A 15,228-nucleotide genomic window follows, 5' to 3' on the forward strand; every position below is an offset into this window, starting at 1 on the left:
GAGTAGTAAACACACACACCTCTCTACTGAGTAGTACATACACATCTCTACTGAGTAGTACACACACACACCTCTACTGAGTAGTACACACACACCTCTACTGAGTAGTAAACACACACACCTCTCTACTGAGTAGTACACACACACCTCTACTGAGTAGTACACACATATCTCTCTACTGAGTAGTACACACACACCTCTACTGAGTAGTACACACACACACCTCTACTGAGTAGTACACACACACCTCTACTGAGTAGTACACACACACACCTCTACTGAGTAGTACACACATATCTCTACTGAGTAGTACACACACACCTCTACTGAGTAGTACACACACACACCTCTACTGAGTAGTACACACACATCTCTACTGAGTAGTACACACACACCTCTACTGAGTAGTACACACACACACCTCTACTGAGTAGTACACACACACACCTCTACTGAGTAGTACACACACATCTCTACTGAGTAGTACACACACACACCTCTACTGAGTAGTACACACACACCCTCTACTGAGTAGTACACACACACCTCTACTGAGTAGTACACACACACACCTCTACTGAGTAGTACACACACACCTCTACTGAGTAGTACACACACATCTCTACTGAGTAGTACACACACACCTCTACTGAGTAGTACACACACACCTCTACTGAGTAGTACACACACACCTCTACTGAGTAGTACACACACACCTCTACTGAGTAGTACACACACACCTCTACTGAGTAGTACACACACACCTCTACTGAGTAGTACACACACACCTCTACTGAGTAGTACACACACACCTCTACTGAGTAGTACACACACACCTCTACTGAGTAGTACACACACACCTCTACTGAGTAGTACACACACACCTCTACTGAGTAGTAAACACACACACCTCTCTACTGAGTAGTACACACACACCTCTACTGAGTAGTACACACACACCTCTACTGAGTAGTACACACACACCTCTACTGAGTAGTACACACACACACCTCTACTGAGTAGTACACACACACCTCTACTGAGTAGTACACACACACCTCTACTGAGTAGTACACACACACTCTCTACTGAGTAGTACACACACACCTCTACTGAGTAGTACACACACACCTCTCTACTGAGTAGTACACACACACCTCTACTGAGTAGTACACACACATCTCTACTGAGTAGTACACACACACCTCTACTGAGTAGTACACACACACCTCTACTGAGTAGTACACACACATCTCTCACTGAGTAGTACACACACATCTCTACTGAGTAGTACACACACACCTCTACTGAGTAGTACACACACACACTCTACTGAGTAGTACACACACACACCTCTACTGAGTAGTACACACACACCACCTCTACTGAGTAGTACACACACACCCTCTACTGAGTAGTACACACACATCTCTACTGAGTAGTACACACACACACCTCTACTGAGTAGTACACACACACCTCTACTGAGTAGTACACACACACCTCTCACTGAGTAGTAACACACACACCTCTACTGAGTAGTACACACACACCTCTACTGAGTAGTACACACACACCTCTACTGAGTAGTACACACACACCCTCTACTGAGTAGTACACACACACACTCTCTACTGAGTAGTACACACACACCTCTACTGAGTAGTACACACACACACCTCTACTGAGTAGTACACACACACCTCTACTGAGTAGTACACACACACCTCTACTGAGTAGTACACACATACACCTCTACTAAGTAGTACACACACACACCTCTACTGAGTAGTACACACACATCTCTACTGAGTAGTACACACACACACCTCTACTGAGTAGTACACACACATCTCTACTGAGTAGTACACACACACCTCTACTGAGTAGTACACACACACACCTCTACTGAGTAGTACACACACATATCTACTGAGTAGTACACACACATCTCTACTGAGTAGTACACACACACCTCTACTGAGTAGTACACACACATCTCTACTGAGTAGTACACACACACATCTCTACTGAGTAGTACACACACATCTCTACTGAGTAGTACACACACACCTCTACTGAGTAGTACACACACATCTCTACTGAGTAGTACACACACACCTCTACTGAGTAGTACACACACACCTCTACTGAGTAGTACACACACACACACCTCTACTGAGTAGTACACACACACACACCTCTACTGAGTAGTACACACACACCTCTACTGAGTAGTAAACACACACATCTCTACTGAGTAGTACACACACACATCTCTACTGAGTAGTAAACACACACATCTCTACTGAGTAGTACACACACACCTCTACTGAGTAGTACACACACACCTCTCTACTGAGTAGTACACACACATCTCTACTGAGTAGTACACACACACCTCTACTGAGTAGTACACACACACCTCTACTGAGTAGTAAACACACACACCTCTCTACTGAGTAGTACACACACACCTCTACTGAGTAGTACACACACACCTCTAGTGAGTAGTACACACACACCTCTACTGAGTAGTACACACATACCTCTACTGAGTAGTAAACACACACACCTCTCTACTGAGTAGTACACACACACCTCTACTGAGTAGTACACACACATCTCTACTGAGTAGTACACACACACCTCTACTGAGTAGTAAACACACACACCTCTCTACTGAGTAGTACACACACATCTCTACTGAGTAGTACACACACACACCTCTACTGAGTAGTACACACACACCTCTACTGAGTAGTAAACACACACACCTCTCTACTGAGTAGTACACACACACCTCTACTGAGTAGTACACACATATCTCTCTACTGAGTAGTACACACACACCTCTACTGAGTAGTACACACACACACCTCTACTGAGTAGTACACACACACCTCTACTGAGTAGTACACACACACACCTCTACTGAGTAGTACACACATATCTCTCTACTGAGTAGTACACACACACCTCTACTGAGTAGTACACACACACACCTCTACTGAGTAGTACACACACATCTCTACTGAGTAGTACACACACACCTCTACTGAGTAGTACACACACACACCTCTACTGAGTAGTACACACACACACCTCTACTGAGTAGTACACACACATCTCTACTGAGTAGTACACACACACACCTCTACTGAGTAGTACACACACATCTCTACTGAGTAGTACACACACACCTCTACTGAGTAGTACACACACACACCTCTACTGAGTAGTACACACACATATCTACTGAGTAGTACACACACATCTCTACTGAGTAGTACACACACACCTCTACTGAGTAGTACACACACATCTCTACTGAGTAGTACACACACACATCTCTACTGAGTAGTACACACACATCTCTACTGAGTAGTACACACACACCTCTACTGAGTAGTAAACACACATCTCTACTGAGTAGTACACACACACCTCTACTGAGTAGTACACACACACCTCTACTGAGTAGTACACACACACCTCTCTACTGAGTAGTACACACACATCTCTACTGAGTAGTACACACACACCTCTACTGAGTAGTAAACACACATCTCTACTGAGTAGTACACACACACCTCTACTGAGTAGTACACACACACCTCTAGTGAGTAGTACACACACACCTCTACTGAGTAGTACACACATACCTCTACTGAGTAGTAAACACACACACCTCTCTACTGAGTAGTACACACACACCTCTACTGAGTAGTACACACACACCTCTACTGAGTAGTACACACACATCTCTACTGAGTAGTACACACACACCTCTACTGAGTAGTAAACACACACACCTCTCTACTGAGTAGTACATACACATCTCTACTGAGTAGTACACACACACACCTCTACTGAGTAGTACACACACACCTCTACTGAGTAGTAAACACACACACCTCTCTACTGAGTAGTACACACACACCTCTACTGAGTAGTACACACATATCTCTCTACTGAGTAGTACACACACACCTCTACTGAGTAGTACACACACACACCTCTACTGAGTAGTACACACACACCTCTACTGAGTAGTACACACACACACCTCTACTGAGTAGTACACACATATCTCTCTACTGAGTAGTACACACACACCTCTACTGAGTAGTACACACACACACCTCTACTGAGTAGTACACACACATCTCTACTGAGTAGTACACACACACCTCTACTGAGTAGTACACACACACACCTCTACTGAGTAGTACACACACACACCTCTACTGAGTAGTACACACACATCTCTACTGAGTAGTACACACACACACCTCTACTGAGTAGTACACACACATCTCTACTGAGTAGTACACACACACCTCTACTGAGTAGTACACACACACACCTCTACTGAGTAGTACACACACATATCTACTGAGTAGTACACACACACCTCTACTGAGTAGTACACACACATCTCTACTGAGTGGTACACACACACATCTCTACTGAGTAGTACACACACATCTCTACTGAGTAGTACACACACACCTCTACTGAGTAGTAAACACACATCTCTACTGAGTAGTACACACACACCTCTACTGAGTAGTACACACACACCTCTACTGAGTAGTACACACACACACACCTCTACTGAGTAGTACACACACACACACACACACCTCTACTGAGTAGTACACACACACCTCTACTGAGTAGTAAACACACACATCTCTACTGAGTAGTACACACACACATCTCTACTGAGTAGTAAACACACACATCTCTACTGAGTAGTACACACACACCTCTACTGAGTAGTACACACACACCTCTCTACTGAGTAGTACACACACATCTCTACTGAGTAGTACACACACACCTCTACTGAGTAGTACACACACACCTTTACTGAGTAGTAAACACACATCTCTACTGAGTAGTACACACACACCTCTACTGAGTAGTACACACACCTCTAGTGAGTAGTACACACACACCTCTACTGAGTAGTACACACATACCTCTACTGAGTAGTAAACACACACACCTCTCTACTGAGTAGTACACACACACCTCTACTGAGTAGTACACCCACACCTCTACTGAGTAGTACACACACATCTCTACTGAGTAGTACACACACACCTCTACTGAGTAGTAAACACACACACCTCTCTACTGAGTAGTACATACACATCTCTACTGAGTAGTACACACACACACCTCTACTGAGTAGTACACACACACCTCTACTGAGTAGTAAACACACACACCTCTCTACTGAGTAGTACACACACACCTCTACTGAGTAGTACACACATATCTCTCTACTGAGTAGTACACACACACCTCTACTGAGTAGTACACACACACACCTCTACTGAGTAGTACACACACATCTCTACTGAGTAGTACACACACACCTCTACTGAGTAGTACACACACACACCTCTACTGAGTAGTACACACACATCTCTACTGAGTAGTACACACACATCTCTACTGAGTAGTACACACACATCTCTACTGAGTAGTACACACACATCTCTACTGAGTAGTACACACACACCTCTACTGAGTAGTACACACACATTTCTACTGAGTAGTACACACACACATCTCTACTGAGTAGTACACACACATCTCTACTGAGTAGTACACACACACCTCTACTGAGTAGTACACACACACCTCTACTGAGTAGTACACACACACACCTCTACTGAGTAGTACACACACACACCTCTACTGAGTAGTACACACACATCTCTACTGAGTAGTACACACACACACCTCTACTGAGTAGTACACACACATCTCTACTGAGTAGTACACACACACCTCTACTGAGTAGTACACACACACACCTCTACTGAGTAGTACACACACATATCTACTGAGTAGTACACACACATCTCTACTGAGTAGTACACACACACCTCTACTGAGTAGTACACACACATCTCTACTGAGTAGTACACACACACATCTCTACTGAGTAGTACACACACATCTCTACTGAGTAGTACACACACACCTCTACTGAGTAGTAAACACACATCTCTACTGAGTAGTACACACACACCTCTACTGAGTAGTACACACACACCTCTACTGAGTAGTACACACACACACACCTCTACTGAGTAGTACACACACACACACACCTCTACTGAGTAGTACACACACACCTCTACTGAGTAGTAAACACACACATCTCTACTGAGTAGTACACACACACATCTCTACTGAGTAGTAAACACACACATCTCTACTGAGTAGTACACACACACCTCTACTGAGTAGTACACACACACCTCTCTACTGAGTAGTACACACACATCTCTACTGAGTAGTACACACACACCTCTACTGAGTAGTACACACACACCTCTACTGAGTAGTAAACACACATCTCTACTGAGTAGTACACATACACCTCTACTGAGTAGTACACACACCTCTAGTGAGTAGTACACACACACCTTTACTGAGTAGTACACACATACCTCTACTGAGTAGTAAACACACACACCTCTCTACTGAGTAGTACACACACACCTCTACTGAGTAGTACACACACACCTCTACTGAGTAGTACACACACATCTCTACTGAGTAGTACACACACACCTCTACTGAGTAGTAAACACACACACCTCTCTACTGAGTAGTACATACACATCTCTACTGAGTAGTACACACACACACCTCTACTGAGTAGTACACACACACCTCTACTGAGTAGTAAACACACACACACCTCTCTACTGAGTAGTACACACACACCTCTACTGAGTAGTACACACATATCTCTCTACTGAGTAGTACACACACACCTCTACTGAGTAGTACACACACACACCTCTACTGAGTAGTACACACACATCTCTACTGAGTAGTACACACACACCTCTACTGAGTAGTACACACACACACCTCTACTGAGTAGTACACACACATCTCTACTGAGTAGTACACACACATCTCTACTGAGTAGTACACACACATCTCTACTGAGTAGTACACACACATCTCTACTGAGTAGTACACACACACCTCTACTGAGTAGTACACACACATTTCTACTGAGTAGTACACACACACATCTCTACTGAGTAGTACACACACATCTCTACTGAGTAGTACACACACACCTCTACTGAGTAGTACACACACATCTCTACTGAGTAGTACACACACATCTCTACTGAGTAGTACACACACATATCTACCGAGTAGTACACACACCTCTACTGAGTAGTACACACACATCTCTACTAGCACTGCACAAATCAAATCAAAGTTTATTTTTTTTGTGTACACAGATGTTTTCGCAGGTGCAGCAAAATACTTGTGTTTCTCGCTCCAACAGTGCAGTAATACCTAGCAATACAAAAAATACAATACACACATAATCCAGAAAAATAAACAAATCTTGAAATTAAGAAATATCAGAGCGAGCAAAATCCGGAATAAATATATATACAGTGACTTGGGAAAGTATTCAGACCCCTTGACTTTTTCCACATTTTGTTACATTACAACCTTATTCTAAAATTGATTAAATAGTTTTTTTCCCTCAGCAATCTACACACAATACCCCATAATGACAAAGCGATAACAGGTTTTTAGAAATGTTTGCAAATGTATACAAATTTAAAAATAAGAAATACCAAATTTACATAACTATTCAGACAATTTGCTATGTGACAGAATTGAGGCCAGGTACATTGTGTTTCCATTGATCATCCTTGAGATGTTTCTACAACTTGATTGTAGCCCACCTGTGGTTAATTCAATTGATTTGACGTGATTTGGAAAGGCACACACCTGTCTATATAAGGTTCCACAGTTGACAGTGCATGTCAGAGCAAAAACCAAGCCATGATATTGAAGGAATTGTCCATAGAGCTTTGAGACAGGATTATGCAGGGTTGAAGGCCCCAAGAACACAGTGGCCTCCATCATTCTTAAATGGAACCACCAAGACTCTTCCTAGAGCTGACCAAACTGAGCAATCGGGGGATAAGGGCCTTAGTCGGGGAGATGACCAAGAACCCGATGGTCACTCTGACAGAGCTCTAAAGAACCTTCCAGAAGGATAACCATCAGCACTCCACCAATCAGGCCTTTATGGTAGAGTGACCAGACAGAAGCCACTCCTCAGTAAAAGGAACATGACAGCCGGCTTGGAGATTGCCAAAGGCACCTAAAGACTCTCAGACCATGAGAAACAAGATTCTCGGGTCTCATGAAAGCAAGATTGAACTCTTTGGCCTGAATGCCAAGCGTCACGTCTGGAGGAAACCTGGCACCATCCCTACGGTGAAGCATGGTGGTGGCAGCATAATGCTGTTTGGATGTTTTTCAGCGGCAGGGACTGGAAATCTAGTCAGGATCGAGGCAAAGGTGAACGGAGCAAAGTACAGAGAGATCCTTGATGAAAACCTGCTCCAGAGCACTCAGGACCTCAGACTGGGGCAAAGGTTCACCTTCCAACAGGACAACGACCCTAAGCGCACAGCCAAGACAACGCAGGAGTGGCTTCGGGACAAGTCTCTGAATGTCCTTGAGTGGCCCAGCCTGGACTTGAACCCGATTGAACATCTCTGGAGAGACTTGAAAATAGTTGTGCAGCAACACTCCCCATCCAACCTGACAGATCTTGAGAGGATCTGCAGAGAAGAATTGGAGAAACTCCCCAAATACAGGTGTGCCAAGCTTGTAATGTCATACCCAACAAGACTCGACGCTGTAATTGCTGCCGAAGGTGCTTCAACAAAGTATTGAGTAAAGGGTCTGAATACTTATATAAATGTGATATCTCCATTTTGTTATTTTATATAAATGAGCAAACATCTCTAAAAACCTGTTTTTGCTTTGTCATTATTAGGTATTGTGTGTAGATTGATGAGGGAAAAAACTATTTAATCAATTTTAGAATAAGGCTGTAACCTAACAAAGTGTGGAAAAAGTCAAGAGGTCTGAATACTTTCCGAAAGGCAAAGTATATTAATAGAAAAGGTGTATACAGCAGTAGTTACAGTATATATTACACACGTACACACACACATACATATAACTGCACCACCTATGTTACTACATAATAATACAAGTATCTTGAATGTCTATGATCCTCAAAGTGGAGATGTTGTTTATAGATTCTGTATAAGAATAGGTGTGTAACTGCTCCATACACACCACTGAGGTACAGCATAGGGATGTGTGTGTGTATGTGTGTATCTCTGAGAAGGGTATTATAGCCATAAACAACTCTCCATGTCATTGAATATGACACCTTTAGAAAGACTGTGGGCTTATAGGTAGATAGATGGCTTCAGACTACATGGCATTGACTGTCCTCCAACGAGAGAGAAAGAGAGAGAGAGAGAGAGAGAGAGAGAGAGAGAGAGAGACTGTATGAGTCTCTATATTATAGAGTGTGTGTGCCATTAGAGCCCCTGGCCACCATCACTTAAGACCCACAGCAGGAGGGCAGTGCGACACACACCGGAGAGAGGGTGGAGAAGAGAACAGCAGAGGGTGAATGAATAAATCAGAATACAGAAAAGTTTATGCAGACAGTGTGTCAGAGGGAGAGTGAGGCCGGCAGGTTAGGGTGAGAAACACTGATCTCTCTCTCAGGGAAATGTCAGCACTTTACTGATGACCACACAAGGTAAAAGGTAGGGGGTTGAACATTAAAACCGTTACACGACATTGGGATCCTTAACATTTAGAAAAATTAATAACCAAAAAACAACATTAATTTAATATCAAAGTGCAGTTATCACAAAACATTATTTTCTGAGAGGAAGAGGCAAACTTTAAGCTACTTTGGTGAATTTGCGAGGCATGGAAGACATTAAAATGGATACAATTTAGATTTTGTGTCACTGGCCTACACACAATACCCCATAATGTCAAAGTGGAATAATGTTTTTCAAAAGTTGTACAAATTAATAAAAAATGAAAAGCTAAAACGTCTTGAGTCAATCAGCATTCAAGCCCTTTGTTATGGGAAGATTCAATACGTTTAGGAGTAAGAATGTGCTTAACAGGTCACATAATAAGTTGCATGGACTCACTCTGTGTGCAATAATAGTGTTAAACATCATTTTTGAATGACTACCTCATCTCTCTACCTCACACATACAATTATCTGTATGGTCCCCCAGTTGAGCAGTGAATTAAAACCACGGGTTCAACCACAAAGACCAGAGAGGTTTTCCAGTGCCTCGCAAAGAATGGAACCTATTGCTAGATCGGTAAAAAAAACGGACATTGAATAACCCTTTGAGCATGGTGAAGTTATTAATTACACTGGTGTATCAATACACCCAGTCACTCCAAAGATACAGGTGTCCTTCCTAACTCAGTTACTGGAGAGGAAGGAAACCGATGGTGACTTTAAAACAATTACAGTTTAATGGCTGTGATAAGAGAAAACTGAGAATGAATCAACAACATTGTAATACTCCACAATACTAACCTAATTTGACAGAGGGAAAAGAAGGAAGCCTGTAAACAATATAAATATTCCAAAACATGCATCCTGTTTGCAACAAGGCACTAAAGTAATATTGCAAAACATCCATCCTGTTTGCAACAAGGCACTAAAGTAATATTCCAAAACATGCATCCTGTTTGCAACAAGGCACTAAAGTAATATTCCAAAACATTCATCCTGTTTGCAACAAGGCACTAAAGTAATATTCCAAAACATGCATCCTGTTTGCAACAAGGCACTAAAGTAATATTGCAAAACATCCATCCTGTTTGCAACAAGGCACTAAAGTAATATTCCAAAACATGCATCCTGTTTGCAACAAGGCACTAAAGTAATATTCCAAAACATTCATCCTGTTTGCAACAAGGCACTAAAGTAATATTCCAAAACATGCATCCTGTTTGCAACAAGGCACTAAAGTAATATTCCAAAACATGCATCCTGTTTGCAACAAAGCACTAAAGTAATATTCCACAACATGCATCCTGTTTGCAACAAGGCACTAAAGTAATATTGCAAAACATGGGGCAAAGCAGTTCATTTTTTTGTCCGGAATACAAAGTGTCATGTTTGTGGAAAATCCAATACAACACATTACTGAGTACCACTCTTCATATTTTCAAGCATAGTGGGGGCTGCATCATGTTACAGGTATGCTTGTAATCATTAAGGACTGGGGAGTTTTTCAGGATAAAAAAATTAATGGAATGGAGCTAAGCACAGGCAAAGTCCTAGAGGAAAACCTGGTTCAGTCTGCTTTCCACCAGACACTGGGAGATGAATTCAGCAGTACAATAACCTAAAATACAAGGCCAAATCAACACTGAAGTTACTTACCAAGAAGACAGTGAATGTTTCCGAGTGGCCGTGTTACAGTTTTGACTTAAATCTGCTTGAAAATATATCTATGGCAAGACTTGAAAATGCTTGTCTAGCAATGATCAACAGCCAATTTGACAGAGCTTGAAGAATTTTGAAAAGAATAATGGACAACACTCTTAGAGGCGTCAGATAGCCTAGTGGTTAGAGTGTTGGGCCAGTAAACGAAAGGTTGCTAGATCAAATCCCTGAGCTGACAAGGTAAAAATCTGTTGTTCTGCCCCTGAACAAGGCAGTTAACCCACTGTTCCTAGGCTGTTGTTGTAAATAAGAATTTGTTCATAACTGACTTGCCTAGTTAAACAAATTTAAATATAGGCTCAGAACTGTAATTGCTGCCAAAGGTGATTCTAACATGTATTCACTCATGGTTGTGAATACTTACGTAAATTAGGTATTTCTGTATTTTATTTTCAATCAATTTGCAGAAATGTCTAAATAAATGTTTTCACTTTGTAATTTTCGGTTATTGCGTGTAAATAGAAAATATATATATTTAATCAATTTTGAGTTCAGGCTGTATCAGCAAAGTGTGGAATAAGTCAAGGGGTATAAATACTCCACGGTTCTTTCTGCCTGCCCCTTCCTCTCTCTCCCTTGCACTGGCAGCATCACACTAGTGGAAACCAAGACAGTTCTCAGGGAAGGCCTGGTTGTCGTGTCGTCTGGGACAAGTTTAGCTAACCCCAACCTTTTCCTAACCTTAACCGAATTCTCTTAACCTGCCACGTTAATTGTCCTAACCTGCTGCGTAAGTTCTCCTACCTGCTACGAAAAGTCACTTCTGCTAGTCAAAACCGGCAGACCTGCCCTGAGAACATTCTTGGTTTCCACTAATGCGATACAGCCTTGCGCTAGCTCACCTGCTCTACCTCTTCACTAATAATGTGAGTGTGTTCAGTCTTCAGTCTGTTGAGTGTAGAATACCCTAGCCTACTCATTGATGATAGGCAATGCTTTACTGAAGTTGTACAGTAATGGTAGTCCAGGTGCAATGCTTTACCATCTGAAGGAGACATACCGAGAGACCCACACCGTTGCTAGCAGCAGCAGTGAATTCACGTGGTATTTTGTTAATTCTTCTTCTTGTTTTAATGGAGAACAGATAACAAAAAATGTGTGTTTTAACGTTAAGACATTTTCTGTATTTGTCACACCCCTAGTAAAAGGACAAGGAGAATACATAGAGGACAAAGGAGTACACACACCCATGCATACACACACAAAGCCAGAGAGATTCTATTTTCCAATGGGAGACTGGTGAAAGAAAGAAGTGATGACAGAAAGAAATTGAGAGGGATTAGAGATTAGAGAGAGAAAAAAGAGTCGTTTTGCTGTAATTTGACGTTAAAAATGCTATATCTCTCTCTCTCTCTGTTTCTCTCCTTTGATGCTGTAGCTGTGGCCTGTGAGCTGAGAGGTACTGCCTTGTTAGCAGAATCCTAATAGGCAAGGTGGAGGGATCATACGTGTTCAATATTCTTTTGTTGTGTTGCAATCTGCCTGTGAGAAAGGTTGAGAGGCCTGCCTGCTGGATATGCACAAAACAATATCAGCAGAAAACATTCTCCTCTCCCCCCTGCCCTCGCCTGGCCAGCACACGCGTACCTACACAGGCCAGCACGCACACTTTTCTGTCCAGCGCACGCTTACAGTACACACTACACACATCAGATATAGTTTTTGAAATGGCAAAATCTCACTTTGTTACCCTTTGAAATGAATATACTGTAGTTTTTAATAGGTGTCAATTTCACATTTATATTAGCCTATATGATGTGTTTGCTCTGTATTTTCTCCTGAGTTGTTTCTAAACAGCCCTATTTTTAAATAAATTATAAAATCATTGAATAAAAACTCTCTGGTTTCACTACCTACAATGATAGAATGAATTACTGCCACTATCGACACAGTATACATGAGCTGAGTAATGTGATAGATTAGTTAGTCAGGCTAATTGTACAGTAACACACTCATCAGTCATACCAACCACTGAATACATTCATCACTTCTCAAAATGGCTCACATTGAAGGTGGTCCTAGGGGGGCGGGGTCTCTCCTGAGCCCTGGGCCAATTAGAAAAATGTGTGGTCCTAAGGAGTGGTGCCTATTGGGTCTTAGGCCAATTAGAATTGTAAGTGCTCCTAACGGAGTGGCCTTCAATGGGGGGGTGGGCCAATTAGAACAAGAGCACATAAATGCCAGTAATGTTTGGGAAATGAATTATTGTTAATAACAAAGAAAAATATGTGTGTCCGGTTTGGTACGTGTACTGTGTATGGTGGTTTGGTGTTGAGTTGGTGCAGTTTTTTATGGGGTGAGATTTCACTGAGGTTTTGTTGTGGTTTTAAGTCAGTCGGGGCGGCAGGTAGCGTAGTGGTTGGAGTGTTGGGCCACTAACCGAGAGTTTGTTCTTAACTGACTTGCCTAGTTACATTTTAAAAATAAGATGTCTCAATAAAGAGCATCACAAGTCTCTGTCTCTCTCTCTCCTTGGTCCCTCCTCAGATAGAGGTGTCCTCTGTTCTATATTTACCCAGCTAGCACATAACGTTCTGAGAACTATATGTTGGTGAGAGTGTGGTTGTCCTATGGTTATTTTGCATACAACTTTCCGGGAATGGTACTTTGGAACATTCTTAGCAAATTTATAGTAATAACAACATTCTTCTGTGGGAATTTCAGTACTTCAGTATAATGTTTCCCACATGTTTCTTCATGGTTTTATTCTATTTAAGTCATGTTCTCAAATTGTTCTGAGAATGTTAGGAAACTTTCCATAAAAACCACAAGGAAACTTTAGTAACATCGAGAGAACATTCTAAGAATGTTATTTAAAAACATGCATTCCATTCTCAGAACGTGAAAACTTTCCATAAAAAAACACAAGGAAACTTTATTAACATTCAGTGAATGTTCTAAGAATGTAATTAAAAACATATATATATATATTATATTATATATATGTATTATATATGTTATATATATTGTTCTCAGCATCAACAAAACCCTCTATCTTATTAAGTGTGTTCAGGTGTGTTGTCCGCACCCACTAATCGGCCACACCTGATCTTAATGAGTGCCTGTTTAATTTAAAATTGGCTCTGTTTGAATAGACTGAAATGAGCAGCTGTATATGCATAAAAAAGCATAGCACGCTAGCTCCATCCTGGTGGCGCACTGGATTAATTCCATGGAGAGAAAACAGAAAGTTATAGGTTTGAATCTCACTGATGCTGTGTCACAAAAAAAGAAATGTGTTTTCATGATTAACGCCTAAGGAAAATAATTTCCAGGTGTCCTATCTGTGCTTGAAGTAACACAAAAAGTTTACCCAAAATAATCTAGTAGCGTTATTAAAAGTCTTATTGAAACATTCAGTGAAAGTTTTAAGGAAGTTATTCAAAAACCTCCAAATAACCTATAATTTCCATTCCCCGAGCGCTAATAAAAGTTCCCTCCCTCCTCCCTCCCTCCCTCCCTCCCTCCCTCCCTCCCTCCCTCCCCTCCCTCCCTCCCTCCCTCCCTCTCCAGGTGGTCTCGTCCTGAGCAGGTGAATGGGGTGTTAGAGTTCTACAGTGTGTACCTGTCAGTAGAAGGGGAGGAGCCAGTGTGTGTGTATAACAGCTCAGAACTGTTTGAAGACCACACCCTCCGTAACCTGACACCAGGCACCACCTACAGCTTCACTGTCACTGTGAGTACACACACGTACACTCTCAGTTATATATGAGGATTACATTATACTGTGGCATGTGTTACATTTAATATCTCATTATCAAATGTTATTATTAAAAGTATTAATGTTATTATATCTATACATACCTTTTTGTGTCCAAACGAAACACTCACCTTTGTCTTGTAAA

The 15,228-nt window shown here is 41.7% G+C and overlaps 1 protein-coding gene across 3 annotated transcripts in view; it reads left to right on the top strand.

Annotated features, from left to right (window-relative positions):
- ush2a (Usher syndrome 2A (autosomal recessive, mild)) overlaps window positions 1-15,228 on the top strand; it is a 436,139-nt gene that overhangs the window by 228,939 nt on the left and 191,972 nt on the right. For all 3 annotated transcript variants that reach the window (XM_045714834.1, XM_045714836.1, XM_045714830.1), the window contains one exon: window positions 14,897-15,059. In XM_045714834.1, the coding sequence (XP_045570790.1) occupies window positions 14,897-15,059 (163 nt within the window). The remainder of the gene's footprint in view (window positions 1-14,896; window positions 15,060-15,228) is intronic.

The sequence above is a fragment of the Salmo salar genome, chromosome ssa01 (assembly GCF_905237065.1).
Source record: "Salmo salar chromosome ssa01, Ssal_v3.1, whole genome shotgun sequence".
Taxonomy (NCBI): domain Eukaryota; kingdom Metazoa; phylum Chordata; class Actinopteri; order Salmoniformes; family Salmonidae; genus Salmo; species Salmo salar.